The 26,169-nt window shown below is 47.0% G+C and overlaps 2 protein-coding genes across 6 annotated transcripts in view; both read left to right on the forward strand.

The window, feature by feature from the left end:
* The first annotated feature begins 61 nt into the window (after positions 1-61).
* SSBP1 (single stranded DNA binding protein 1) lies at positions 62-10,673 on the forward strand. Of its 4 annotated transcripts, none has more exons than XM_035128425.3 (7): positions 62-337; positions 3,023-3,093; positions 4,280-4,343; positions 4,530-4,670; positions 6,513-6,600; positions 8,896-8,984; positions 10,496-10,673. In XM_035128425.3, the coding sequence occupies exons 2-7, from the start codon at positions 3,070-3,072 to the stop codon at positions 10,537-10,539; spliced, it is 450 nt and encodes a 149-aa protein (XP_034984316.1). In that variant the 5' UTR covers positions 62-337; positions 3,023-3,069; the 3' UTR covers positions 10,540-10,673. The 4 variants fall into 4 exon arrangements, with proteins under 4 accessions (XP_034984316.1, XP_060135920.1, XP_088508370.1 ...); XM_060279937.2 differs by having other exon boundaries at positions 4,530-4,669; positions 6,506-6,600; XM_088652244.1 differs by having other exon boundaries at positions 102-214.
* A 51-nt stretch (positions 10,674-10,724) lies between these two features.
* Positions 10,725-26,169, forward strand: part of CREB3L2 (cAMP responsive element binding protein 3 like 2) — an 84,142-nt gene continuing 68,697 nt past the window's right edge. The window contains exon 1 of one of the 2 annotated variants that reach the window (XM_088652242.1): positions 10,725-10,846. In XM_088652242.1, the coding sequence (XP_088508368.1) occupies positions 10,844-10,846 (3 nt within the window). In that variant the 5' untranslated portion in view covers positions 10,725-10,843. Of the gene's footprint in view, positions 10,847-23,111; positions 23,965-26,169 lie in introns of those variants that run through there. The other variant, XM_088652241.1, reaches the window with a different exon arrangement.

Raw genomic sequence — 26,169 nt, forward strand, 5'->3', positions numbered from 1 at the left:
GGCTATAGAGGAGGAGGGAAAAGGCTGCCGCTGATTGGTTGGTTGCTCGGTGCACAGCCACAACTTCCGCTTTAAAGGCTCCGTTGGGTCCTCTGCCCTCTTTCCGGTGTGGCGTCGCTCTACCCCTGCGGCTCTCTATGGTTCAACCTAGCGTGGTCTGCGCTGTAGGGGTCCCAGTTTCATTTCACACCGGAAGTATCCGCGCGGACCCGCGGTGGGTTTCTCTGCCCTTTCCTATCTCTTTGGACCCGCGTCCCACGGTGCTCCTTTAGGAGGTGCGCGTAGCCCACCAGCGCGTGAATCTGGGGAGGGCAAACGGAGCCTCGTTTCCTTCCAGGTAAATAGAAGGCGCAGAGGGCGCGGGGAGAGAGTTTTCAGTAGTGCATTTTTCCTAATGCAGTAGATCCCCAGGTTGTTGTTGTTGTTTAAAGCAACCCTTGCTTTGATTTTTACCTGTAATTTGATTTTACCCGTAATCCGCCTTGAGTCCCTCCCGGGGGAAAAGGCGGGGTATAAATAAATATATTATTTTTATCACTTATTATTATAATCCCTTGCACCGCTGATCATTGTAAACAAACCGCACGGTGCTCACCACCCCATGCACACGAAAGCTCATACCAATAGCAAAATTAGTTGGTCTCTAAGGTGCTACTGGAAGGATTTTTTTTTATTTTGTTTCCACCCCCATCCAGTATATCCAGCCTCTTGCATCCTCATGTAAAACCCCTGGAGCGGCACGCCCGCTGCTTTTGCCCGCGTGACTCCATGCACGTGTCCGAGTTTTGGCCTTAATTGCCGCGGATTCGGACGTGCCTCTCCTGTTCACACGTGCATCTTAATTTTCTCCCTGATCCCTCGTATTGCACGATGAGCGCTCCCTTCTCTTCCCCCCCCCCAAAGCGGGTCCTGCCGCGAGCGCATCTCCACCTCTTCCTCGACGCGCATCTCTTCCAGAGCAGCATATTTTCCCACCACCACCTTGGGTTTATTATGAACTTTATAGGGAGAGCGAATTCGAATTTATGCTCTCCTAATGCAGTTTTTAAAGGACGCGGTTCAAACCCCATGTCCGCTACACATTTAAAGCACCCGCATATCGCTTTAAACAGCCATTGCTTCCTTCCCCAAAGAATCATGGGAGCTGTAGTTTTTTAAAGGGTGCAGAGAGTTGTTAGGAGGCTCACGGAACTGCAGTTCTCAGAGTGGTTTAAGAGACAACCCCTATTCCTAGAGAACTCTGCAAATTGCAGTTCTGGGGGGACTTGCACAATAAACTAGCTGCCTCCAAAGATCAGACTTTGTGCAGTAAGGAAAGTGGAAGGAAAATGCACTGGAAAATGGCACTTGCTTTGAGGCAATGTCATGTAACCTCCCTGCAAGCAAATCAGAACGAATGCTTATTAACTAACCATCTTTGTATAACCGTCACTGCAAACAAGGGAGAATGAACGCTTTAGTTAGCTGGCTGGCTGTGATGCCATGTTCTGTGTATTGTGTTAATTTGTAACTGTTCAGTGAAAGTAACAGTATGTCATCTTTTGTATCATTGTATATTTTCACCCCAGGGACCCTGGTGGCGCTGTGGGTTAAACCACAGAGTCTAGGGCTTGCTGATCAGAAGGTCAGCGGTTCGAATCCCTGCAACGGGGTGAGCTCCTGTTGCTCGGTCCCAGCTCCTGCCCACCTAGCAGTTCAAAAGCACGTCAAGTGCAAGTAGATAAATAGGGACCGCTCCGGCAGGAAGGTAAACGGCGTTTCCGTGCCCTACTCTGGTTCGCCAGAAGCAGCTTTGTCATGCTAGCCACATGACCTGGAAGCTGTCTGTGGACAAACGCCGGCTCCCTCGGCCTATAGAGCGAGATGAGCGCCGCAAACCCAGAGTCGGACACGACTGGACCTGATAGTCAGGGGCCCCTTTACCTTTTATATTTTCACCCCAGATTATTGTCTCGGTCTTCTCAGCCATGCTACTACATGTGAGCCTGCTAGAGTGACCAGAGTTTGGCAGAGTGGTGACCCTGTAAAAAGCACCCCTACACACCCTGCCCAAACCCATCCACACATAGAATTGATATTTTGGTGGTGGCAGCTAGTGATTGTTTGGGCATGGCTTAAATCCTGATTATAAACCTGGGGCAACAGCCAGATATCCACTTAATTTGTCTTGTCTAATGATTCCTGCGATGCTGCGTTAAGGAGAAGGGTCAAGATTCTCTGAAATACTTTGGGGGGGGTGCCACAAAACAATTCACTTTAAACCAGGAATAAGGAATCTGTGCCCCTCCAGATGTTACCGTACTACGACTCCCATCACCCCAGACAATTGGCTGCACTAGCTGGGGCTGGTGGGAGATCGAGCACCACAACAAATGGAAGGCACAGTTTAAGTCAGGCATCCCCAAACTTTGGCCCTCCAGATGTTTTGGACTACAATTCCCATCTTCCCTGACCACAGGTCCTGTTAGCTAGGGATCATGGGAGTTGTAGACCAAAACATCTGGAGGGCCGCAGTTTGGGGATGCCTGGTTTAAGTTATCTCCTTTTCTTCCATGTCTGTTAAGACAGCCAGACTGTATATGCAAGGTCTCTGGTGAGTTGCTGTGTTTCTTCAAAACAAAAAAATTCCTTCAGTAGCACCTTAAAGACCAACTAAGTTTATATTTTGGTATGAGCTTTCGTGTGCATGCACACTTCTTCAGATACCTCATACCAAAATATAAACTTAGTTGGTCTTTAAGGTGCTACTGAAGGAATTTTTTTGTTTTGCTTCGACTCAGACCAACACGGCTACCTACCTGTGTTTCTTCAGTTCCCCCTGGCTTGTTTCTTATGCTCCCTATGCTTTGTGCTTTAGATGCATAGCGCAGATGGGACTTGTACCGAATGTGAAGTGTGCAGAAAAGACAAAAGGGATAGCTTTATTGTGTACTAATGTCTCCTTCTGATAAGAGGAGACAAATTGTTTAAGGTAGTTTGGCAACTGGAACGTGACTGCTTTAATAGCTGCTTTGTCTTTCAGAGGAACTAGCAAAGCCCCCATAAGAAGACGTAAAGAAAGCAGCAGAAATGTTGCGTAGGCCTCTACTGCAGGTAACAATTCCATATTCTTTTGGCACAGTTTTTAAGCGCTGTTTTCTGTGATGTAGGAGAGACTTATCGAAAGCAAAGTCAAGGAGCTGGAGGTTGCTTATGGTTGTATGCCTGCTATTTGACCATCTGGGTAGGCTGTGGTTTTGAAATGTGAGAAGGGGTGCAAAGAAACTGCGAAAAATTGCAGCCCAGCTTAATTGCAAAACACCTTTGCAGGCAAATGCTTCAGACCTCTGGCAGGGGGAGAGAAAAGCAGTAGCCCTGTCCGCATTTGCCATCAACTTCCAACAGATTACCCACAAAGGAATGTCACCCTCAACTGGGAAACAAAAAAGCTCCACAGCCTAGTGTGTGGCACAATATGTCCTGGATGCCACAGAATTCTAGAATGCCAGCTTTAAGCAGCTACTTGTCAGCCTCTTGCTACTCCCTTGTGGCAGGGTCTGAGAATCTCAGTCAGACCTGACCCTTTTAGATAATGTCCACACCGTATATTTAAAGCGCCATGATACCACTTTAGCACCCAGCACTTCCCGCCCCAAATTCTGGGAACTGTAGTTATTTAAGTGCACTGGGAGTTGTTGGGAGACCCGTATTCTTACAGCACTACAATCAATCCCTTTCTGCAGGGAACTCTGGGAGTTGAAGTTCTGTGAGGAGAATGGAAGTATCTTAACAAACTACAGTACCCAGGATTCTTTGGGGGAAGCCATGACTGTTAAAGTAATACTGTAATAGTGCAATGACTGTATGGTACAAAGGTGGCCTTATTGAACCTGTATTTATTGGCACTAGCAAATAGGTGAAAATGGGTGATGGCTGTTAGCAGAGCTGAAGTGTGGCACCGGACACCAAACTACATGAACAGCTAAAACATGGATGCATCCTGGACCATTCACATCACCTTTTCCCTCTCCTGCTCCCCCAAAATCTAGTGACAGTCCCTTATTGCAGAGATGGTAGCTGTGGCCTACTACCTAAATTCATGCAGATTGGAAAGAGAGGGGAAAAATGGAGGAAGACGGTGTGGCAAAAAGAGGGGGGAAGTAGCTTTGTTCCCCATCCCAGCTCCATCACGTGGCCCCCAAGAGATTACTTCCAGGAAAGTGTGGCCCTTGACAGAAAAAAAAACATGATTCCCTATCCCTGCTTTATTGGCTTTTCCCATTGTTTTCCTTCCTTCTAGGTGATGCGCCAGTTTGTGAGGCACGAGTCTGAGTCGACGACGCTGCCTTTAGTCCTTGAAAGATGTAAGTAGCTGAGACGAGTAGCTGCTTGAGACGAGACAGGCGAGCTCTGTGGGTCAGGCGGAGTCAGAATCAGATCATCCCGTTGTGCCATTTAACTGTCTTCCATGCTGCCATGAAAGTTGTGTCAACACAACCATGTTGGTTCCTTCTCGCAAGTTATTCCTGCTCTCTTTTTCTTCTTCACAGCCTTGAATCGTATCCAGTTACTTGGCCGTGTAGGACAGGATCCTGTCATGAGGCAAGTTGAAGGCAAAAACCCGGTCACCATCTTCAGCCTTGCAACCAACGAGATGTGGCGATCAGGAGAAAGCGAATCGTTCCAAGGAGGTGAGATGCTGTCGCTGCTGAGAGCTCAGCGTTCTTAACTGTGATATATTTAGGGGGCTGTTCTGGCATTACGCTGAGTGAGATGAAAGTCTCAACTCCTTCATTTTGGCATAGGTTAATCAAAACCTATGTTATAATGCCAGTTTTTAATTATTATTTAAGACCCTTTGTCAAAAAGACCACAGGGCAGAGAGCATAATAAAGAGAGTAATAATATACATAAGCATATCTATAAAATAAAAAAAATCCTGTAACCATTATATTTATCTTTCATTTATCTTTTATTGTGAATCGCCCTGAGACCCCCAGGTATAGGGTGGTATATAAATTCAACAAATAAAATAATAAAAATTAATAATAATAATAATTCAACAGTTTTTATACCACTTAATTACAATCTTCTCTAAGCAGCGTACAAATCCCTCCATTCTGGGCATCTGAAGGCAGCCCTGTTTAGGGAGGCTTTTAATCTTTAATCGATTATTTTATTCTTTTGTTGGAAGCCACCCAGAGTGGCTGGGGAAACCCAGCCAGATGGGCGGGGTATAAATAATAAATTATTATTATTATTATTATTATTATTATTATTATTATTATTATTATTATTCTCTGGCTCTTTTCCTTTTCCTATCCCTGCCTTGTGTCCTTCATTGGTCTTTGCTCCAGGGGGGGGGGGTCATTTTTCTTTGCCTTCTCCCACTCCTGCCCCTCATCACCTTTGCCATTGCTGTTTCTGACCTTAGATCAACATCCTGTTCCCAAAGTTTTGGAGAGCCCTTACTCTGCTGTGGGTTAAACCACAGAGCTTGGGCTTGCCGATCAGAAGGTCGGCGGTTCGAATCCCCGCGACGGGGTGAGCTCCCGTTGCTCGGTCCCAGCTCCTGCCAACCCAGCAGTTCGAAAGCACGTCAAAGTGCAAGTGGATAAATAGGTACTGCTCTGGCGGGAAGGTAAATGGCATTTCCATGTGCTGCTCTGGTTCGCCAGAAACGGCTTTGTCATGCCGGAAGCTGTACGCTGGCTCCCTCGGTCAATAACGCGAGATGAGCGCCGCAACCCCAGAGTCAGTCACGACTGGACCTGATGGTCAGGGGTCCCTTTACCTTTTACTCCTGAGGCCACCTTCACCTTCCATCCCCGCCATCTCCTGACCCACTCAGTGCCCTCCAAGCACTTGTCCCCCCCCCCCATACTCTTAACACTGAACAGCAGGCACTACCTTGCCTATGTTGGAAACTGAATGTCTGCTGGCAAAGGTCCCCTACCCAAATGAACGTGGTTCACTGCCAGGCATCTCTCTGGCATTGAGGACATTTATGGGGTAGCTGTGCCTCTCCTTCTCCACTGTGGGTGTCCTCGACAAGCCATACTCTCCACGTCTCGGGCAAAGGGTTCTACATGTATAGAGTTCCTCCATGCAAGGGTGTGGTGTGGTGGGATTTGGGGCTAATAATCCTTGTTTGGGGTCTCTCTCTGCACATATGGCAATGCACTTGTGGGGCTCCTTCACACAGATGCCGAATGCATTGTTGTGGGTGCCTATTGTTGAGAAACGGGGTGGCTGCACCGTGAAACGCCATGATCACACGTTGGAAGAAAATGCGATGGACACTTCTTCCACCCCATGAAAGTTTTCGCCCAGCATGTTGCCGTCCATATGTTGTTGGACTCCCCCTTCCATCAGCCCCAGCCAGCATGGCCGAAGTTCAGAAATGATGGGAGTTGTAGTCCAACAACAGCTGGAGTGCGCCATGTTGCAAAGAGGCTGATTTAACCCACCCTCTAGAAAGACCACGAACCCACGGGTGTTTATCTGTTCTGTGTTTCCTTTTGTTGACCGAGGTGATATTACACAGAAGACGACATGGCACAGGATCTCTGTGTTCAGGCCGGGGCTAAGAGATGTGGCGTATCAGTATGTGAAGAAGGGGTGAGTTAACCTGGGGGAAGTCTGCATGACAGACGGGCGTTACAAAACCTCAGGAGTTTACTGCTGACTTTCTTTGTATACTAATCTTCCCTGCACAGCAGACGTAGACCCGAGGTCTTCCAGATGTTACTCAGCTACATCTCCCATCATTCCTGACTGTTGGCCATGCTGGCTGGGACTGGTGGGAGTTGGGAGTCCAACAGCATCCAGAGGACCACAGGTCCCTCACTTCTGGTACAGAAAACCTGGGGTTGGTGGTCTGGGCTCATGTATGAACTGAGGCAGGAGAGCCCTGGCGATGAAATCACTTAGATGTTCTTAAGCAACAGGGCTGTCCCTAGGCCCGGGCTAGGTGGCGCAAGGCGCCAGGGCGCCTGGCCATCAGGGGCACGGAAGGGGCGCCGAACGCTGGTGTCTGCCTCCGCGCGCCTCTGCTGTTGAGCGGCTTCAGGCAGCTCTCCGGAGGTGCGTGGGGAGCGCTGGCCTGGGGCCGCCTGAACAGCTGAGAGGCGCAGTGCGGCAGCCCCAGGCGCGCGCTTCCCGCACGCCTCTGGAGCTTCGCATGGGGAGCGGGAGCCTGGGGCCACCTCCTCCGCGCCTTTCAGTTTTTGAGCAGCTTCAGGCCGCTCTCTCGGAGGCGCGCAGGGAGTGCGAGCCTGGGGCTGCCTCCTCCGCGCCTCTCAGCTCCCCGCGCGCCCCTCCTGCCTGCCTCACTCACGGGGGGAGCGGAGGGATCTTGGCACCAGGGCGCCAGATATGGTTAAGACGGCCCTGTTAAGCAAGCCAATCTGGGCCTCAGACACAAGTCTACAATAAGGAGGGATACTAAGGGGACAGTGTTCTCGAAGCCACCAACATGAGTGACCAAACTGCGGGAGGCAGTGGAAGACAGGAGGCAGTGGAAGACAGGAGTGCCTGGCGTGCTCTGGTCCATGGGATCACGAAGAGTCGGACAAGACTGAACGACTAAACAACACAACAACTAAGGCTTACCTAACTCACAATAAGGATGATGGGTGAAATAGGTTTTATTGTTCTTTGGAGCCATTTAAATGCATTTTTTGTTTTTGTGGCCCTTGACACCTGACGGTCAGGACCCACCCTCTTCTTGTGACTACACTTATACCTCATGTTACGTCCGCTGCGGGTTATGTCCTTTCGGGTTGCGCTCCGCGCCGAACCCGGAAGTACCGGAACAGGTTACTTCCAGGTTCGGCGTACACACATGCGCAGAAGTGCTAAATCGTGCTTTGCGCATGCACAGAAGCACCGTATCACAACCCGTGCATGCGCAGGTGCGGGTTGCGAACGTGCACCCCACACGGATCATGTTCACAACCCGAGCGTCCACTGTATCTTGTTTTAATTCTGAAATTTTAAGTTGTTCTGCCTCACTTTAGGACTTGCAGGTGAAGAACTGGTAATAAATGTAGTGGCGGTAGTAATTAATGGTGCTTATATATTTATTTGCACTGTCCTCTCCTATTTGTGATCTAAATCCAGCTAACCCACCAGGTATCATATGTACGATGTTCATTGCACCAGAATGGAAGCCAGTGTGAGCCAGACTGGATAGTATATTTTGGTTAGGACCCTGGGAGACCGAGATTCAAGCCCCCATGCAGCTAGCAGGAAGCCCACTGCCTGACCTTCTGCCAGTCACTACCTGCCAGCCTAGGCTACCTTACAGGGTTGTTAGGAGGATAAAATGGGGGGGGGAGGGGACCGTGTATGCTGCCTTGGTCTCCTTGATTGAAGGACGGAATGGAAATGTAATAAATAAATAAGCTCTCGGGGATAGCTCAGTTGGTAGGCCCTCTTAATCTCAGGGTCATGGGTTCGAGACCCATGTTGGGTGAAAGATGCCTGCACTGCAGGAGGGATTGGAATAGATTATCCTTGTGGTCCCTTCCAACTCTACAGTTATAGGAGTCTTGAGTCTGTAAGCCCACCCACAACTTAAAATAGCCTCTCTCTCTCTCTCTCTCTCTCTCTCTCTCTCTCTCTCTCTCTCTCTGTGTGTGTGTGTGTGTGTGTGTGTAGACCCAGCAGGACCCATTTCAGTAGCCTGCTGTGATGAGACACCCACCAGTATGCAGGCCCCCCCCCCCGGCAGTGGCTTTTGAAATTTCCCTTCCCTTTCACACCTGTGATTGCGGAATAGTCAGATGAATTCTACCTATTAGCGGTAGCTCTTAAAGCACTCATTTAATTGTAACAAGGAGGGAACCTCGGAATGGGAAGCAAAATGTTGCCATTAATCTCCCCGGTTGTCTTGTACTTGGCTTCTGGCAGTGCTCGGATCTACGTGGAAGGGAAGATAGACTACGGCGAGTATGTAGACAAGAACAACGTAAGGCGGCAAGCCACAACAATCATTGCAGGTAAAGAACTTCCTATGACAAGCCAGGCAGGGCAAGTGAGGAAGGAGGCTGCGCTTGTTGCCCAGGCATCCGAACCACCTTTCTCCTTCCTTGCTTCGAACAACAAGCTGGATTTAGAGAGAACTGAGTAATGCCTTAAATGCCTAGCCTGTGCCACAAGGTGTCGCTGTTGGGTGCTCTTAGTGAAGATAACTAAGGGTCTGCCCTGCGTTAGTTTTTCACATGCTTTTTCAAGTTCTCCCATTTTCTCGTTGGTGTGTCAGTCGTTTTTATTATAGAAAGTTCGCAGGCGGTGCACGCCCTTCAATGTATTTCCTCATGACGTGTGAACGTTCAGTCATGCTTTATCCCATTGTACACATTTTAAAACTTACTTTGTCCTAAAATACACGATCGTTTGTTTGTTTTTAATGCGTCCTGAGCTGAGACTGCATTCAGAAATCGAGAGGAGGGCAGAATCCAGAGAACTACTGCTTCCTTGTCTGTGAGCTTTTGCACGCTTCCCCCTCTGCCGGCCAAGAGGCTGTTCAGGTTCTGTTTGCTTTCTCAAAGAAAGCGAGCCTTGTCTGAAAGTTCAGATTCCAGGAGTTTAGCAGGAAATACTTGAATGTCTGGCTGTGCCACCGATCATAGGTTTCCTCCCAGCTTCCTGCGTTCTCTGTGTGGTTGTTGGATGAGAGGCACCTTGGAGAGGTGGCTAAGGAAAAGAGGGAGAGAATAATTCCCTTTTAATGCAGTGTTTCCCAACCTTGTGCCTCCAGCTGTTTTCGGACTACAATTCCCATCATTCCTGACCACTGGTCTTGCTAGCTAGGGATGATGGGAGTTGTAGTCCCAAAACATCTGGAGGCACAAGGTTGGGAAACACTGCCCTTTTAATGAACAAAACACCCCACAGTATGTTGGTAATAACTTTGGGTTGTAGCCAGTGTTAGTCCTGCTCAGGAGTAGACCCACTGGAACATATCAACATCTTTAACTTGGGTTCATTGATTTCAGTGGGTGTGCTCTGAGTAAAACTTAGCTGGATGCAACCTGTTAACATCAGGACCAACCCAGAAGTTGCAAAACATTTGTAAGCAGCTCACCGCATAAAAAGCCATTAGTCTTATTTTGGATAGGTAGTCCTGGAACAGCTGCACCCTCTGTTCTCTCCCCACGTACTGAGAACCCATGTGAAGTGGGTTGTGGGGTCAAGTTGACTAGCCCTGCCAGCACATGAAGTAGCCACTCTCAGCAGCATCCACCCATTCGACTGGTATGTGAATGTGTTCTAGTTGCCTGCTGGAGGGTTGGGAAGTTGCCTGCTCTGGGTGGTGGTTTTCTTGTACGGTCACCTGGTTTTAGTTTAAATGCTTCTGCTGTTTTCATAGTTTTTAACTTAATACAGTATGTGCATATCAACTTGGGATTGTCGCTTAGAAGGTGACTAATCAGTGGTGGGCTTTGACTCAGTGTTTGTGTCCATCTGTGTTTGAATGGGTAACGCCTCTCTTTTTCTCTCCTTGCAGATAACATTATTTTCCTGAGCGACCTTCTTAGAGAAAAGGAATGAGCGGTCTGCCCTGGGACCGGCTTTTCAGCTGTTCCTTTTTCTTTTGCTTTTTTGGTAGCATTTCCTAATTCTACAATCATGTGTCTGCCTATGGTTTCTTTTCCATGATTAAAAATAACCTTTTGTACAAATAAGGAGGTTGGTGTGAGTGTTCTGTGTCTATTTTTGCAGCCGGCCCCACTCTTTTCTTGATTCAGGCTTTGGCAGGGCTTTTTTTTTTTCCCAGCCGGAATTCTCCGGAACTCAATTCCTGGGCCTCTCAGGTGGGCGCCACTGTCATTCTAAGGGAACGAGGGAGTCATTCATGGTGAGTTCCGGTACCTTTTCCCCTAGGAAAGTAGCACTGGGCTTTTGACTTTGTGTGTTTCACTTTGTAGAGAAAGCTTGCAAAAGCAGGGTGTGTGTAAGAGAGAGAGAGATGTGTATTGTTTTTCACTTGTTAATTGTAACTGCTCTTCAGTGCGGTGGAAAATGTTGTGTTTGGTTTCATGGGTGGTGGGGAGCTATGCCAATCAGCAAGGCCCAGACTAGAACAAAATTTGATAGCAGGACTATCCATATTCCAGCATTCTGATTACTTGTGTGTAAGCAAATGTGTGAGGAAGCTCTGCCTTCTCCACTGCATTCCGTTCTCCTTTTTTCAGCCTTCTATGAGCAAAGCTGAGAAATAGTTATTTCTGGAACCTTGTTGGAGCCAGTCAGGGGACGCTTCACTGGGCTAGATGGACCAATGGCGTGGCTCGTTATAAGGCAACTTCCAGTGTCCCAGGTCAGCGTCCCTAAGTGCCTCTCAGATCTGCATTCTTCTTCTTGTATAGCCTGGTCTCTGTTTGAGACCCAGCATGTCCCCCTTGAAATTATGAGGCTGCCAATTGTCCAGTAAGGTTTACTGTGAGGAGCCTGTTACCTGAGAACTCTTAACCTGAGGGGTGCAGAACATTTTAATGTCAAAGGCCACATTCCATCATGGGTAATCTGTTGGACAGAGCAGTGGACAGAGCTAGTGCTACTAAGAGGCAGAGCTAGATGGATTAACTAAGCTGGAATAAAGCCCACCCTGCTACCAATTTTGTCAAGGCAAATGCAGTTTTGAATCTCCATTCCTGTGCCGGTCAACTTCGATGTAAGCGCCATAGAGTTATACAGGGTTTCTTTCAAATAAAAGTATACAGAGGACTTGCTTATTCTTAGTAATACAGCAGACCACTACGGCTACAGTTCCGGAAAGCAAGTGAAAGCAATTCCTTTCTGCTTGTAGTGTGCAGATTCACACACTCTCCAGAAGCCTACCAATATGTTCTTGGTCAGCTGGGGGTGGGAGGAATTGGTTTCTCCAAGCCTAGGGCAAAGATGTATAACTAGATGGGGAAAGGTCAGGAAAATTAAGGGCAAAATGAACAGGAAGGAAGCAACTCTGCTGGGATGAAAGGATTGGGGCAACTTCAGGAGGCATCAGACGGACGCCAGCTGTTTTTTAGCTGCAGGGATTGAATCTACGACTTGCATTGAGCTCAGCTCTGCCTTTTCTCTCTAGGCATGTCCCTGAACTGCATTCTTCTGGGATCATGTTTAGTTTCGTGACCTTTTATGTTCCTGTCGGTTCTCTGTTCAATATTTGCTTAGGTATGCATTGTGCCATCCTTTCCGCATCGCTCCATGGACTTGTCCCTGCCCTGGCCTCAGGTCCTCCTGACTGAAGCATGGCTGCATGGGCAAAGGGATGTGCGCAGACCGACAAAGTGCAGAGGAGCTACCTTGGGAAGAGTGGGGTGTTGTTTGTAGAAGTGGTGGCAGCTGAGTGGGGGGCAAACACACGCTAGCAGTGTGACTCAGAGCACACTCTGGCCAGTGTTTGCAAAGCAGGGTTTGTGAATGCTGGGTTCTGCTTTGCTTTTCTGTGGCTTCTCTGCCTCTTTAGAAGAGCAAACGAAAGAGCAGGACCCTTCTGACACCTTCAGGCATTGTTGTTTAGTCGTGTCCGACTCTTCGTGACCCCATGGACCAGAGCACGTCAGGCACTCCTGTCTTCCACTACCTCCCGCAGTTTGGTCAAACTCATGTTCGTAGCTTCGAGAACACTGTCCAACCATCTCGTCCTCTGTCGTCCCCTTCTCCTAGTTCCCTCAATCTTTCCCAACATCAGGGTCTTTTCCAAGGATTCTTCTCTTCTCATGAGGTGGCCAAAGTATTGGAGCCTCAGCTTCAGGATCTGTCCTTCCAGTGAGCACTCAGGGCTGATTTCCTTCAGAATGGATAGGTTTGATCTTCTTGCAGTCCATTGGACTCCCAAGAGTCTCCTGCAGCACTATAATTCAAAAGCATCAATTCTTCGGCCTTCTTTATGGTCCAGCTCTCACTTCCATACATCACTACTGGGAAAACCATAGCTTTAACTATACAGCAAATTGGCAGCCAGTTCAGACCCCTGAACCAGCAGTGTTTAATGATAGCTCAGTTGGTAGAGTGTGAGACTCTTACTCTCAGCAGCGTGGGTTCGAGCCCCATGTTGGGTTGGGCAAAAGATTCCTGTGCTGCAGGGGGTTGGACTAGATGACTCTTGTCCCTTTCAACTCTACATTCAGTGCTGACCAGGTTTCACTCCTCTCAGCAACCATGCTGCAGCATTCTGAGATTGGCTTAGCAGGAGCAGTATCATAGCTTAAAAGGAATAAGTAAATTATTATTATTTATTTCCCACCATCTGCAAATGGTACAAAACCTGCTCTGTTTGTTTCCTTTCCCCCTGCTCATCAGGCGGGGAAACGGTTTACAGGCTCCTTGCGCTGCAGAAAATAATACATTTCACTCTGAATTGGATTGTTTTGACAGCGGCCTGGGTTGGTATTGTTTATCCATCTTTTAGGGGGAAATGAGGGATTACAAACAAGCACAGGAAGACTGGCTCCCTGACAATATTTGAGATATGTTTGTGAAATGCACATTATGTGGGTAGTTTGCTTTTATTATATCCCCAGTCCCTATCTTGTTTCTTTTAAGGGGATAGCTTTTTAGGTATACATCTGTCTACACAACCCACTGCGGCTAAAAACAATTCAATATTACAATATTTTGGGGTGATGCAAAGGTAGGGAGCCACCTGATATTGAATTAGACCCCTGATCCATTCAGATCAGTTTTGGGCTAGTGGCTCCTAGTGTTTCATCCTTGGCTGAAGAGGGCACAGATTGAACCTGGGACCTGCTGCATGCAAAAGGGCGGGGAGGGCTGTAGCTTAGTGGCTGACCATCTGTTTGGTGTGCAGAAGGTCCCTGGCATCTCCAGTTAGTGCTGGGGGAGAACCCTGCTTTGTAGATGAGCCCAACGGCCTGACTTTGCATAATGCAGAGTGTTTGTGGGCAAAGCAGCTCCACCACCACTGAGCCACAACACCTTCCAGTCACTAGTGGAATGAATGGGCCTGTGTTTTGCATGTGCATTTAATGCACCCGAGTTCAAGGTTCTCCATACCGGAAAGCGAAAGCAGGGAACAGAGAAAGTCCCAGGTTCAATCCTTGGCATTTCCCATTCAAAGGATTGGGCGGGAGGTAGAAGGAAAAAGGACCAGAGAGCTACAGCTACCAGCTGTCCTAGCAGTGTGGGAAGATGCCTACAAACAGCCACCACTGAGCTTGCTTACAGAGAGAAGCTGTTTGCACCTCTCCTGTTCAGAACAGGTAGGAAGGTGAGCATCCAGGGAGACACGGGCATGTTTAAAGGGGAGCGTTGAGTGCTTTTTTTTCTGGGGGGGGGGAACGCATACCCTTAAACACTTGGTGAATCTAAGTTTGGCTTCATTGAGGGGCAGTGTTTCAAAATGAGAAGGAAAATGAGAGAACCCCTAAACAATTCTGTAGAAAAAAAAGCACTGGGAGTGTTTCAACGCAGGAGAAGCTGTAAAGGTAAAGGGACCCCTGACCATTAGGTCCAGTAGTGACCGACTGGGGTTGCGGCGCTCATGTCACATTGTTGGCCGAGGGAGCCGGTGTACAGCTTCCAGGTCATGTTGCCTGCATGACAAAGCCACTTCTGGCGAACCAGAGCAGCACACGGAAATGCCGTTTACCTTCCCGCTGGAGTGGTACCTATTTATCTACTTGCACTTTGATGTGCTTTCGAACTGTTAGGTTGGCAGGAGCTGGGACCGAGCAACGGGAGCTCACCCCGTCACGGGGATTTGAACCGCCGACCTGATCGGCAAGCCCTAGGATCTGTGGTTTAACCCACAGTGCCACCCGCATCTCATTTGGTGACTCTAAGTTTGGCTTCATTGAGGGGCAGTATTTCAATATGAGTAGGAAAATGAGAGAACCCCTAAACAATTTTGTATAAAAAAGCACTGGGAGTGTTTTAACATAGGAGAAGCTGAGCTCAGTGCAAATAGGAACTGAGCAGGAACAGCAAATAGTCTCTTGTGTGTTGTAAATCTTTTAAGGGTATGTTTACTGAGGCCTTTTATGGATGTCACAGAGCTACAGTCAATCCCTTTCCCTAGAGAACTCTGGGAGTTGTAGCCCTGTGAACAGGGGTCTCCTAAAAACTCTCAGCACCCTTAACAAACTACAGTTCCCGGGACTAGATGCAGAAAACTTGTGGTCTTCCAGATGTTCCTTGACTGCAACACCTGTATTCCTGACCATGCTGACTGAGCCTGATGGGATTTGTAGTCTTAACAACTTCTGGAAGGCATCAGGGTTTTTTTGGGGGGGAGGGAAGTTGCTGTAGACTCTGGCAAGTTGTTCGTTGCATGTGTGAAGCCTTCCTTACATTCGGGAGTGATGTGCTACCAATCACTTTACCTTGACAATGAGGGACTTGTCGGTGTGGCGACTTATGTAGCTTATGAACAGGAGGGAGGCTGGACTTATTCCAGTTTGCAAATGGGTGTCGTTCTGACCTCTTGGGTTTTGGATGTCTTGTTTGGTCATTGACCTTTTCAATTGATTTGGTGGTTTCTGCAGGTTGGGGATGGGATCAAAGCGGTCTTTTGAAATGCAGGTACTTCAGCTTAGCTCTTTCCTGTATGTATGTATGTATGTATGTATGTGTGTATGTATGTGTGTGTATGTATGTATGTATGTATGTATGTATGTATGTATGTATGTATGTATGTGTTTATAATGGGAGGATGGACACCTGTGGCCTCCAGATGTTGTTGAACTCCAACTCCCTTCATCCCAGTCTGCATGGCCAGCAGTCAGAGAGGATGAGAGAACATCTGGACTAGTCTAGCGGCTTGTCTAATGCCAGGCAGGGGCCATTCTAAGCTGGGTATGTTTATCCTGGGGAATCAAAGGCTTGAGGGGTAATAGGATAGCTGTCTTTAAATACTTGAAGGACTGCCACATGGAGCAAGCTTGTTTTCTGCAGCTCCAGAGGGTAGGATCCGAACCAATGGATCCAAATTGTAAGAAAGTAGATTCCAACTAGACATCAGGAAGAACTTGATGCTGGTAAAAGCTGTTCGACAGTGGAACAGAGTCCCTCAGAGGGTTATGGACTCATCTTCATTGGAGATTTTAAAGCTGAGGTTGGATGGTCATCTCTCAGGAATTCCTTAGTTGTGACTCCTGCTTTGCAGAGGGTTGGACTAGAGGACCCTTCCAACTCTACAATTCCATGATTCTATTACTAGATGGGCCTTTGGCCTATCTAGCAGACTTGTCTTACGTTCAGCAATAGCAGCTGCATATAATGAGGGAATTGGTTTAACCTTCCAGCTGGTCGTATAAGGTTTTTATGATACATGCAGTTAAAATCTTAAGAGCTCTGTTAGATCAGGTCATGGTCCATCTAATCCTGCCTTCAGCTTCATAGAGTGGCCAGTTAGATGTTTCAGGGATGCCTCCAAAGAGGGCAATGAAGCCACAAGCCCTTACCCATTATTTGTTCTCAGCATATCATACCTAGGGATAGACAGTCTCTGGATATGATAAGGAGTCATTATTTGACGATCACGGAGGTGCATTTTTTACTTACAGTGGCTAATAGCAGCCAATGGATCTGGGCTCTGTACATTTCTATCTGATTGTTTTAAATAAGCCAGTTTATCATGCACAAAGTTGGAATTCTTAAAAGGGGGTGGGGGGGCCTAGAAGAACTAGGACTAGAGGAAGCCAGTTAAATGAAGAGTGTAATGTTTTAGGAGCAAGAGGGGGGTGGAAAGAAAACAAAAAGCCATTTGCAACGAAACTCTGTGGTGTGAAACCAGCTTATCCGGCCGGCAATGGCTGCGATGTGGGACCCAGTCCCCTATGCCCCAGGCCATCGACACCACTGGGGCTCTGCACATGTCACTGTGTGAGTACAGGATTGCCCTATGAGCCAATACGTAACAAGGAAACTTTAATCTGATAAGAGAAGCCGCTCAACCGGTTCATGTGATCGCTCGTCACCGTTTATCTTCGAACTGTTCCACTTCAGTTGTGAGCAGGAACAGAGGCGTAGATGTTGATCTCTGTGAACGGGCATAGCAGACGGTGTATCTCCCCCCCCCTCCGGGCTGTTTATGCAGAGGTCATTCAAGAAGCCAAAGTCTGGCCCAGGTCTGTTGTGCTGGGTAGGCTTTGAAGCCAATCAATTTCTGCAAGGGAAGAGCTGTAGCTCAGCAGTATAGCATGTGCTTTGCATGTAGAAGGTCTCAGGTTCAATCCCTGCCGTCTCCCGGTGGGGCTAGAAGAAAATGCTGCCTGAAACCCTGGGAACCAGCTGCCAGTCAGTGTAGATGATATTGAGCTGGATGGACCAATGGTCTGATTCTGCATAAGGCAGCTTCCGATGTTTTCATGCTCCTGCAATGTACTGTGTGCTACGATTTTGCATATGCAAGAAGTTACAAGAGGTACCGTAGTGATAACCAAATTATGTGGCGTTGAAACCACTTTGAGGTTTTTTTAAAAAATAAAATAAAATCAGGATAAGATTATCAAGAGCTGCCTTTGAATACCAACCGCTTAGAATTACAAATGGGAGTGCAAATGTTGCATTTAGGTCCTGTCTATAGGCTTCCCATAGACATAATGGTTGGCTATAGAGAGAAGAGGATAGATGGACCATTGGCCTGATTTAGCATGGCCCTTCTTGCAGTCTAAGGCAGCTTTCTACGTCCCTGTTCCATTGGAATGCTGGGAAGGAGCTTCAGAATGACAGGCATTACAAAGCGACACCGTGAATTTTGCAATATTTCCGCCGGGAAATAACTTGGCCTTTGGACCAGTTGGAGTCATTGGCCCTCATCCAGTTAGCCTTTGCAGTTTCCAGTCTGAGTTATGAGGAAACCCTGCCCTTGCCCTTGTGCTTGACTGGAATGGTTCAGTTAAAAGCACAGCAGCAGGCCCAGTGCCCAGTGCAAGGCTTTGGACGTTCTTGAAGTGAGCTTTCGTAGATTGCAGAGCTTTGTCAGCGACAGCTCTGGCCTGCTGTGCTTTCAGATATGCTGCACTGAGTAGCTACAGAAAGGATGGGGAACCTGGATACCCCTTCTGATGTTGCTGAACTACAGCCCTCATCATCCCTGACCATTGGCCACACTGGCAGGCGCTGATGGGAGTTGGAGTCCAACAACAGCTAGAGAGCTGCAGGTTCCCCAACCCATGGTGCAGGATATCAGCAGAAGGGTATCCCCCCCCCCTGTTTAGTTCCTAATTTCTCATCATACGGAATAAGACGATTGATTCAGATAGCACAGGGGGTGGGGAATCTTGGGTCCAGGGGCCAAATGCAACCCTCTGGGCTTCTCCATCTGGTTCTTGGGGCTCTCTCCAAGCCAGACTCCTCGCTTGTTCTGCTTCATACCTTGGATGTTCCTGAGCTAGAAGCTGGTTGGCTCTGTTTTGGCCAAAAGGGCACAGAGCCCTTTATTAAAACAGCAACTTTCTTGGTTGTGTTCTGTGCGGGTTAGTTTGTAGGCTGGAAGACTCTTTGGCCTCTAGAATGTAAGAACGCAAGGAGAACCTGCTGGATCAGGTCAGTGGCCCACCTGGAATAGCATCCTGTTCCCTCAGTGGCCACCTAGATGCCCATGAGACACCTTCACAAGAGCACTCTCCCCTCTGGTGGTTTTTCAGAACCGTTCCTGCCTCTGCATCGTGTGTTGGCATATGTATTCTACAAAGAGCAGCCACTTAAGACTGACCACTTGCACAGGCTGTGAGAAGGTGAAGGTAAACTGTCTGGGGAAGGGGGTCATAGCTGTGTGGCAGAATATAGATCTGTGGCCTGCTCAGTGTTGTTGCATCTGAGCTGCCAGTAGTCCCAGCCAATGGTCAGGAATAATGGAAGCTGTAGTTGAACACCATCTGGCAGGCCACAGCTTCTGCTTTACATGGAGAAATTCCCCAGGTTAAATCATCTTGTCTACATATAATTACTGTTTGTTTTCAGGGAGTCCCCCCCCCCCAAATGCACAACATATTTACATTAATTACATCGGAAACATTGACAGAACTATAACATTGCAGTGTGCAGCTTTGAACAGTGTGAAGGGAGGCAAGCGAGAGGCAGAGTTTTACATGCAAACAGGGCCAGTTATTCCACGCTCATCGGAAAAAGCTCAAGAGAGAATGTATATAAATAGTAAGTGCAACCAGAACTTCCAAATGAGTGGCAGCTGCCCAGCACCTCTCTGCCCAGCTACATAATCATACATCTTTTAAACAGAAAAAGATGAATGCCATTTAATACAAACTTGCTAAAGGTCATGTGAGCACAGTTGAAATTTTGCTTGCGAAAGGATCAGAAATGCAAACACCCTCACACCCTCTGGCCTAGCATTTCAGAATGTGTTTCATGATGTGAAAACCAGCCTTCAGCCGGCTGCTATAATCTTGGCTTTGGGTAGAGCTCTTGATAACATTGGCACCCTTGTCATCTTCTTGAGATAGGAAATGTCACATCTGCACTTTTTGAGGAGGCAGCACTTTTGTTGTTGAATTGTTTGTCGTTTAGTCGTGTCCAACTCTTCGTGACCCCATGGACCAGAGCACGCCAGGCACTCCTGTCTTCCACTGCCTCCCGCAGTTTGGTCAAACTCATGTTCGTAGCTTCGAGAACACTGTCCAACCATCTCATCCTCTGTCGTCCCCTTCTCCTAGTGCCCTCCATCTTTCCCAATATCAGGGTCTTTTCCAGGGAGTCTTCTCTTCTCATGAGGTGGCCAAAGTATTGGAGCCTCAGCTTCACGATCTGTCCTTCCAGTGAGCACTCAGGGCTGATTTCCTTAAGAATGGATAGGTTTGATCTTCTTGCAGTCAATGGGACTCTCAAGAGTCTCCTCCAGCACCATAATTCAAAAGCATCAATTCTTCAACGATCAGCCTTCTTTATGGTCCAGCTCTCACTTCCATACATCACTACTGGGAAAACCATAGCTTTAACTATCCGGACCTTTGTCGGCAAGGTGACGTCTCTGCTTTTTAAGATGCTGTCTAGGTTTGTCATTGCTTTTCACCCAAGAAACAGGCATATTTTATTTTCGTGACTGCTATCACCATCTGCAGTGATCAAGGAGCCCAAGAAAGTAAAATCTCTCACTGCCTCCATTTCTTCCCCTTCTATTTGCCAGGAGGTGATGGCACCAGTGGCCATGATCTTGGGTTTTTTGATGTTGAGCTTCAGACCATTTTGTTGTTGAATACTTGCATGTAAAGTCTAGGTAAAACTAGGAGGGCTGGACCTTCCACTAGGCTGAAGGGGTGGATGCCTCGGGCAGGATGCTGGGCTTTGTGTGGCTGCATAGTCCCGTCCCCCTGTATCCGCTGTGGTGTTCCCATCCTTATGACCTTCTGCTCTGGTTATTGCTGATCAGGCTGGCTACCTCCTCTAGTTCCTTTTTCACTCCAGCAGGCGCTGCAGCTATGTGTGCATGACACTGCTCACGTGTTATGATGCATTTGCCTGAGTGGGCTGGAAACAAGAGCTACATTGACGGGGCAGCAAGAAGCAGAAAGGTTCATGTATCATGTGGCTTGCTCTGTGCTCCCTTAGTTAGCCTGCAGACCTAAGATGCGGTGGAGGCCACAGCATGGGCCTTGAAGTTGTCCATTGACACTCAGCACCTGGGCAGCAGACAGAGCAGGCAGACAGCTTACAGTCTTCCACATTATGAGGAAATGTACTGTATTGCTATTTAAATTGCAGCAAGGATTTATGTAAGGTGTGCAATTAAAAGGGATGGAAGAGCTCTGTTGCAACAAATCCATTTCTAAAAACCCTGGACTTTTTTGCAGTTAGGGAAGTGATAAGGAAATGCACTTCATAAGTGAATGATTTCAAAGAAAGACACAATCTAATCAGGACGGATCTTCATTGTGCTCCCCACAAACAAATCAGAAAGAAAGCTCAACTGATCTCCACATAAACAAATTGGAAAACAGGTTGTCTGGAAGAGCCTCAGGACTATTCGCCAATGACATCACATAATCTGGGGATTGGGAAATGCGTATGGTAGGTAGGAGATGTTATGAAGACCAATTAATCAATGCTCTTCTAGGGTGGCTTTCCTCCTTCAAGGTGTACCGCATTGAAAGCTTGCAGAACTGGGTCATGTTTCTTGATTATACACCACCTTTCTGCCAGTGCATTCAAGGTAAATTATAATTTTTAGAAGCCATGTTTTGCAGTCTAATGCCATGGTGTGGAAGGAATAAAGGTGGAGAGGGAAGGAAGAAGAGGAAAACAAGCAAATGCAGCTACCAGCTCTTTCATAACAGTTACATAATGAACTAGTGGACTATTTGCTTTTGTTGTATGCACCCTTTGAAATGCACCTAGGAACAGAAAAAGGTGTCACTGTTATTCTTACAGAGGTACATCCAACTCCACCCTTCGGTTGAAGTTTACTTATGCCATTACTATCTTGCTCTCTCCCCCCACCCCACCCCACCTCAGTTTTCCTGTAATCTATGCTTTACATGGGAGTCTTTTTGTTGTGTACATGTTAAGTGTGTCCTGCTGAATGCTGTGAAGTATGTGGGGAGAAATGTGTCCGTACACATACAGGGACATGTGCCAGGGCTGACCCCAATCATTTTGCTGCCTGAGGCAGAGCACCAAATGGTGCCCTCGCCCCCTGAAGTCCAAGGTACATAGTACCAAAGGCCACCAAATTTGTTTTGGCTTCTGAGGCAGAAAATCCCACAGCTGCTTTCCCCTGTCCCTGTCAAGACAAAATACAGCAATGATAAATTAAATAGCTTACAATTTCCTGCCCGTTCGTGACGCCTGAGAAAGCTGCCCCACTGAGACGAACAGTAGGGCTGGCCCCATTACATGCTGGGAAACTGTGGTTTGATAGACATGGGTCCCTTGTATGTTTATTTAGTAAGTCCCTCACTTTTGTGAGTCCATGTCATGGTTTCCCCCACTTTGTTGTTTTCAGCAAACCACACCATATTTATCTGGCCCCCCCAAAAAAATTAAAGGAAAAAAAATTGGATGTACATTTCCAAAATATAAGATAAAAAACAAAATAAAACATACAGTGATAAAATGCATATTTTGTTATGTGCAAATGGCTTTAGATACCTATTAAGTCCATAAATTACCATACATTGCAAGAACTCAGGCCAAAAGAAGATGGGTTTCAAATAAATCTTCACAAGGTTTTATTGATGTGATGCGGAGTTTAAATAGGAATCAATCCCAATATTGAAGGCAAATAAAGGTAAATTCCAGTAAAAATCAGGACAAGGCCCTGTTTCGACTATTCTTCATCAGCTGGAATATTGAGAAATTTGAAATAAATCTTAGAATAATTCTCCTTATAATAAAAATACATTCAGATCTCTAAACATAAAGTTTTATCATATGTAAAAGACAGAGACTATGTTTAAATGGACATAACAGGTATATCTGTGAGTAACTAACCTTACATCAAACTTACAGTCTGTTTTCTAAATAAAGAGTTGCACATTTGCACATAACAAAATATGCATTTTATCACTGTATGTTTTATTTTGTTTTTTATCTTATATTTTGGAAATGTACATCCAATTTTTTTCCTTTAATTTTTTGGGGGGCCAAGAGAGTGGGGCCCCAAGCTATAGCTTGTTGTCCTGAGTCTGTGGGGGGAGTTATCTTTAGCAGGGGGAGGAAGAATGGGCATGGTTGCTCAGAGTCCTGTGAGTCCAGGGGAGCCTGGACTTCTTAACTCGCTTTCCAAATTCTTATCAGTCACTTTTTACATCTCCTAACATAACTTTGACTTGTCCTGAGTTTTTCAACTACCCAAATATTCTTTTTGATGTGCCCATATATTCCTCCTTCGCCCCCCTTTTTGGATCTGGCTTTCCCTCCCACACGTTTTTCTTTTCTTTTCTTTTCTTTCCTTTTCAGCTCTGCTCTTTTGTTTGCTTTCTCAAGAAAAGAGAACTTTGCTCCCAGTTCCCTATAAAGCAATCAACCCGGTTCCAGAGAAACTCAGTCACAACTGGGTCCCGGGTTTTGAGCTGCAAGAAAAAATCATAACCCATTTCCTGTCCCCTCCCTCCCATCTCCAGTTTAAGAGGTTAATTTCCCCGGGGTCTACTTTCAAGGCTTTATTTTTATTTTGCTCCTCCAAAAGCAGGCGGGGCTTTCCCCAAAGCTGTTGTCTTGTCGCTAGGTCATTGGCTGCGGCGCACGCTACGTTCCGAACGTTGCCGGTCCCTCGGAGCGGCTGGAACATCCAGGGCGGAAGGCTATTGGTCAGGGACAGAGAGGGTCGAGGGAGGCGGGGTGGGGGAAAGAGGGCCTTTTCCCTGCGTGACGTAATCGGGACTTCCCCGCCCACATTCCACAGCTGGGGAAGTGTAGGAAGCGGCTGTGGAATGGGGAGGGTGGAAGAGGCAGGGAATCGGATTCTGGATTCTGATTGGGCACTCGCCTTCGAAGTTCCCGAGCTTGCCTTCGGTGATTGGCCAGAGTGGGGGAGGGCGGAGCCAAGACACTGGTGGGGGCTGGAGGGAAGGCAGCAGCTGGTGGCAGTTTGGGGTTTCAAGAGATCTGGGAAAGGTTTCTGCCAGATAGAAAACGGAGGTCTTGCTTGAAAGCAGATGCGTGCCCGAGATCTAGGACGACATATGGTTGCAAAAGTAGCTGGCTGTTGCATTTATTTATTTATTTTGCTAGTTGTAGATTGGCGAGTGTCTGACATTTTCAGTTATATTATTATATAGCTTCTATTTTATTCCTTTTCTAAGGGAGTGAGGCGCACAAAGGCAGGGGGCGTCGTCGTTTCCCCCCTTCTTTTAGCCTTATGGCACAAGTTTGTTTTCTGTGATCGTTCCGAGGTGCTCCAAGAGTGCATACCCCCCCCTTTTCTTGGTATTGCTGAGGTTCGAAATGGCCATGGATGGGCTGGAAAGCGGGGAGCAGAACCTGTTGCACTGGGACCGAAAGCTGAGCGAGTTGTCTGAACCGGTGGACTCTGATGCCCTCCTCTACAGCACGGTGAGGACACAGTCAAACACTGGACGGTGGTAGTGGTGGTGGAGGAAGGCATGGAAAAATGGGGCGGCACAACTTTATTCTGAAACTTTATTCTGTTGGTTTGCTGATGCAGTTATCCACTCTTTAAGAAAATTGGCACAGTGTGTGGTTTTTTAAAAAGTAACTTGGAGGTGGGGCTTACTCTGTGGGTGGAAGAAAAAGTTTTGGCTGGTGCACATCTGGCTTCAGAAAGTCACCCTGCTATTAGCAACCCCTTCCTGGGCTTTCATTATGTAGGAGGAGTCTGTTTTTTCTTGGAACAAAGTTATGTTGAGCTCATCTGGAATTGGCATCTCTTGCACACTTTGTCTCTCCACCTCCCCACTCCCTTTCATGACTTAGGTTTTCCTCCCTCGGTTTTCAAAAAGAGCATTCAGCTCTGTCTGCTCATGGGTGTTAGTATAAGTGCCAGGTGCTGTCCGCTGTAGAGCAAGTGAAGAGTTCTCAAAACAGCTATATGGTTTTTTTTAAAAAAAATGGTGGAGAGCCTGGAGTTTGGAATTTCAGAAAGGGGGGAATTAGGAGCCGCTGACGCAAGGAGAAAATACTTTGAAGGGTTATCTGTGTTTCTTGGTGCAAATCTAATTACTGCCCACAAGGCCTGTTTGGACCCGCATACATATATGTGTGTGTGGTTTAAGTGCGGTGATTCCTATTTCTTCAGAAGTGCTTGTTACGAAACTTTTGATTGGACTCTTTCCTGTTTCTGCACATTAAGAGGTTCCTATTAAGAGTTGTCAGCAAGAAAATAGCAGTCTTTCTGAGAACTGCAATAACGGTCTCATTCTTTGGGCAGCATTCCAAGCTCTGAAACGTTTGCAGACCTGGTTTCTGGTGTTCCCTTTGCCCGGTCTGCTCTTAGTTTGCTGAAAGGAAGTAAATGGCCATGCATCCAAAGAATATTTATGGTGGTTCTGCAATGGTAGCCATGAAAGCAAGTAAGAGATAATCAATGCTTTGGGCCAGATGTTGGAGGTTTTTTCTCTTGCTGGAAAGTGTGCACCAGTGAGTTTATCCAAACACAGTCTCTACACGTACAACTTTATCCCCCAGACTGCTGGAGAAAAAGGAGATCTATTTGAGCAAGCAAAGTTGGTGGTGTGTGTATCTTTTTCTGTTACCACCTCCCTTTTGTTTTTAGAATGCTTGGCATTCAGACAAGAATGACTTGGAGCATGTGCAAAGTTCCTCCCCACTGTAAAAAAAAACTGAGTTTTTTCTTTTTTAGAAGGAAAACGCATCTGAGGAGAAAGCATTTTGAAATGTGCAGAATGATTTCCCCTCCTTAAGAAGAGAACCAACTTTTTTAAAAAGTCAGAGGGAAAAGTGTCTCCACCCACTGTTAGGACATAACATTTTAAAAACAGTCTCCAAGTTGCACTGTCTGCACGCACAGTTCATATTCCCTAAACATATGTTTAGGGGAACTTTTAATGTTTAATAGATTATTGTATTTTAATGTTCTGTTGGAAGCCGCCCAGAATGGCTGGGGAAACCCAGCCAGATAGGTGGGGTATAAATAGTTGTTGTTGTTATTGTTATGTTCACGTATATACTAATGCATTTCCACATGGCACATGTCCTATCCATCCAGACTAGCATGGTGTCTGAGAGAGCAACAAGCCCCCCTGCATTTCACAGAGAGAATTCCCCTAGCTCTCTGACACACAACACCCCACCTCTCAATATCCTGGGGTGAGGGGTATCCAAAATATTAGAGGAGGCTAAGTTTCCCTGGCCCTGATTGTTTACGCTTTATTTCTGCTGGTGAAAAGATCTGTGCTGCCCCAAAGCAAGCATACCCTTGTATCAAGCCTAGGTATTTCAACAGAAGATGGTACTTCATCTTAGTTTTTGGCATCAGATGGTACTCTTGCCATGCATAGGCTACTAGGAACGCAGCCCATGTGGTTGATTTGGGGCTGCAGAGTCTGGTTACACGCTTCACACAGTAGCGTTCCTGGCAACACTTGGCAATGGCATGGACACTCCCCATTGCAATTAAACCAAAGTACCTAATAAGGGGTTCTAGATGTGATAGCCTCAGTGCAGCTCAGCAGTCAAGAGGCAATTAAGTTCAACCACTTTCTCTGCTTACGGCATTAATTCTTGGAGCTCAGGATGCCAGTCTTTGCTGTCCTAGACTTAACGTTTTAGAAGTGTGGC

Source organism: Zootoca vivipara, chromosome 9 (assembly GCF_965207765.1).
Source record: "Zootoca vivipara chromosome 9, rZooViv2.hap1.1, whole genome shotgun sequence".
Lineage (NCBI taxonomy): Eukaryota > Metazoa > Chordata > Lepidosauria > Squamata > Lacertidae > Zootoca > Zootoca vivipara.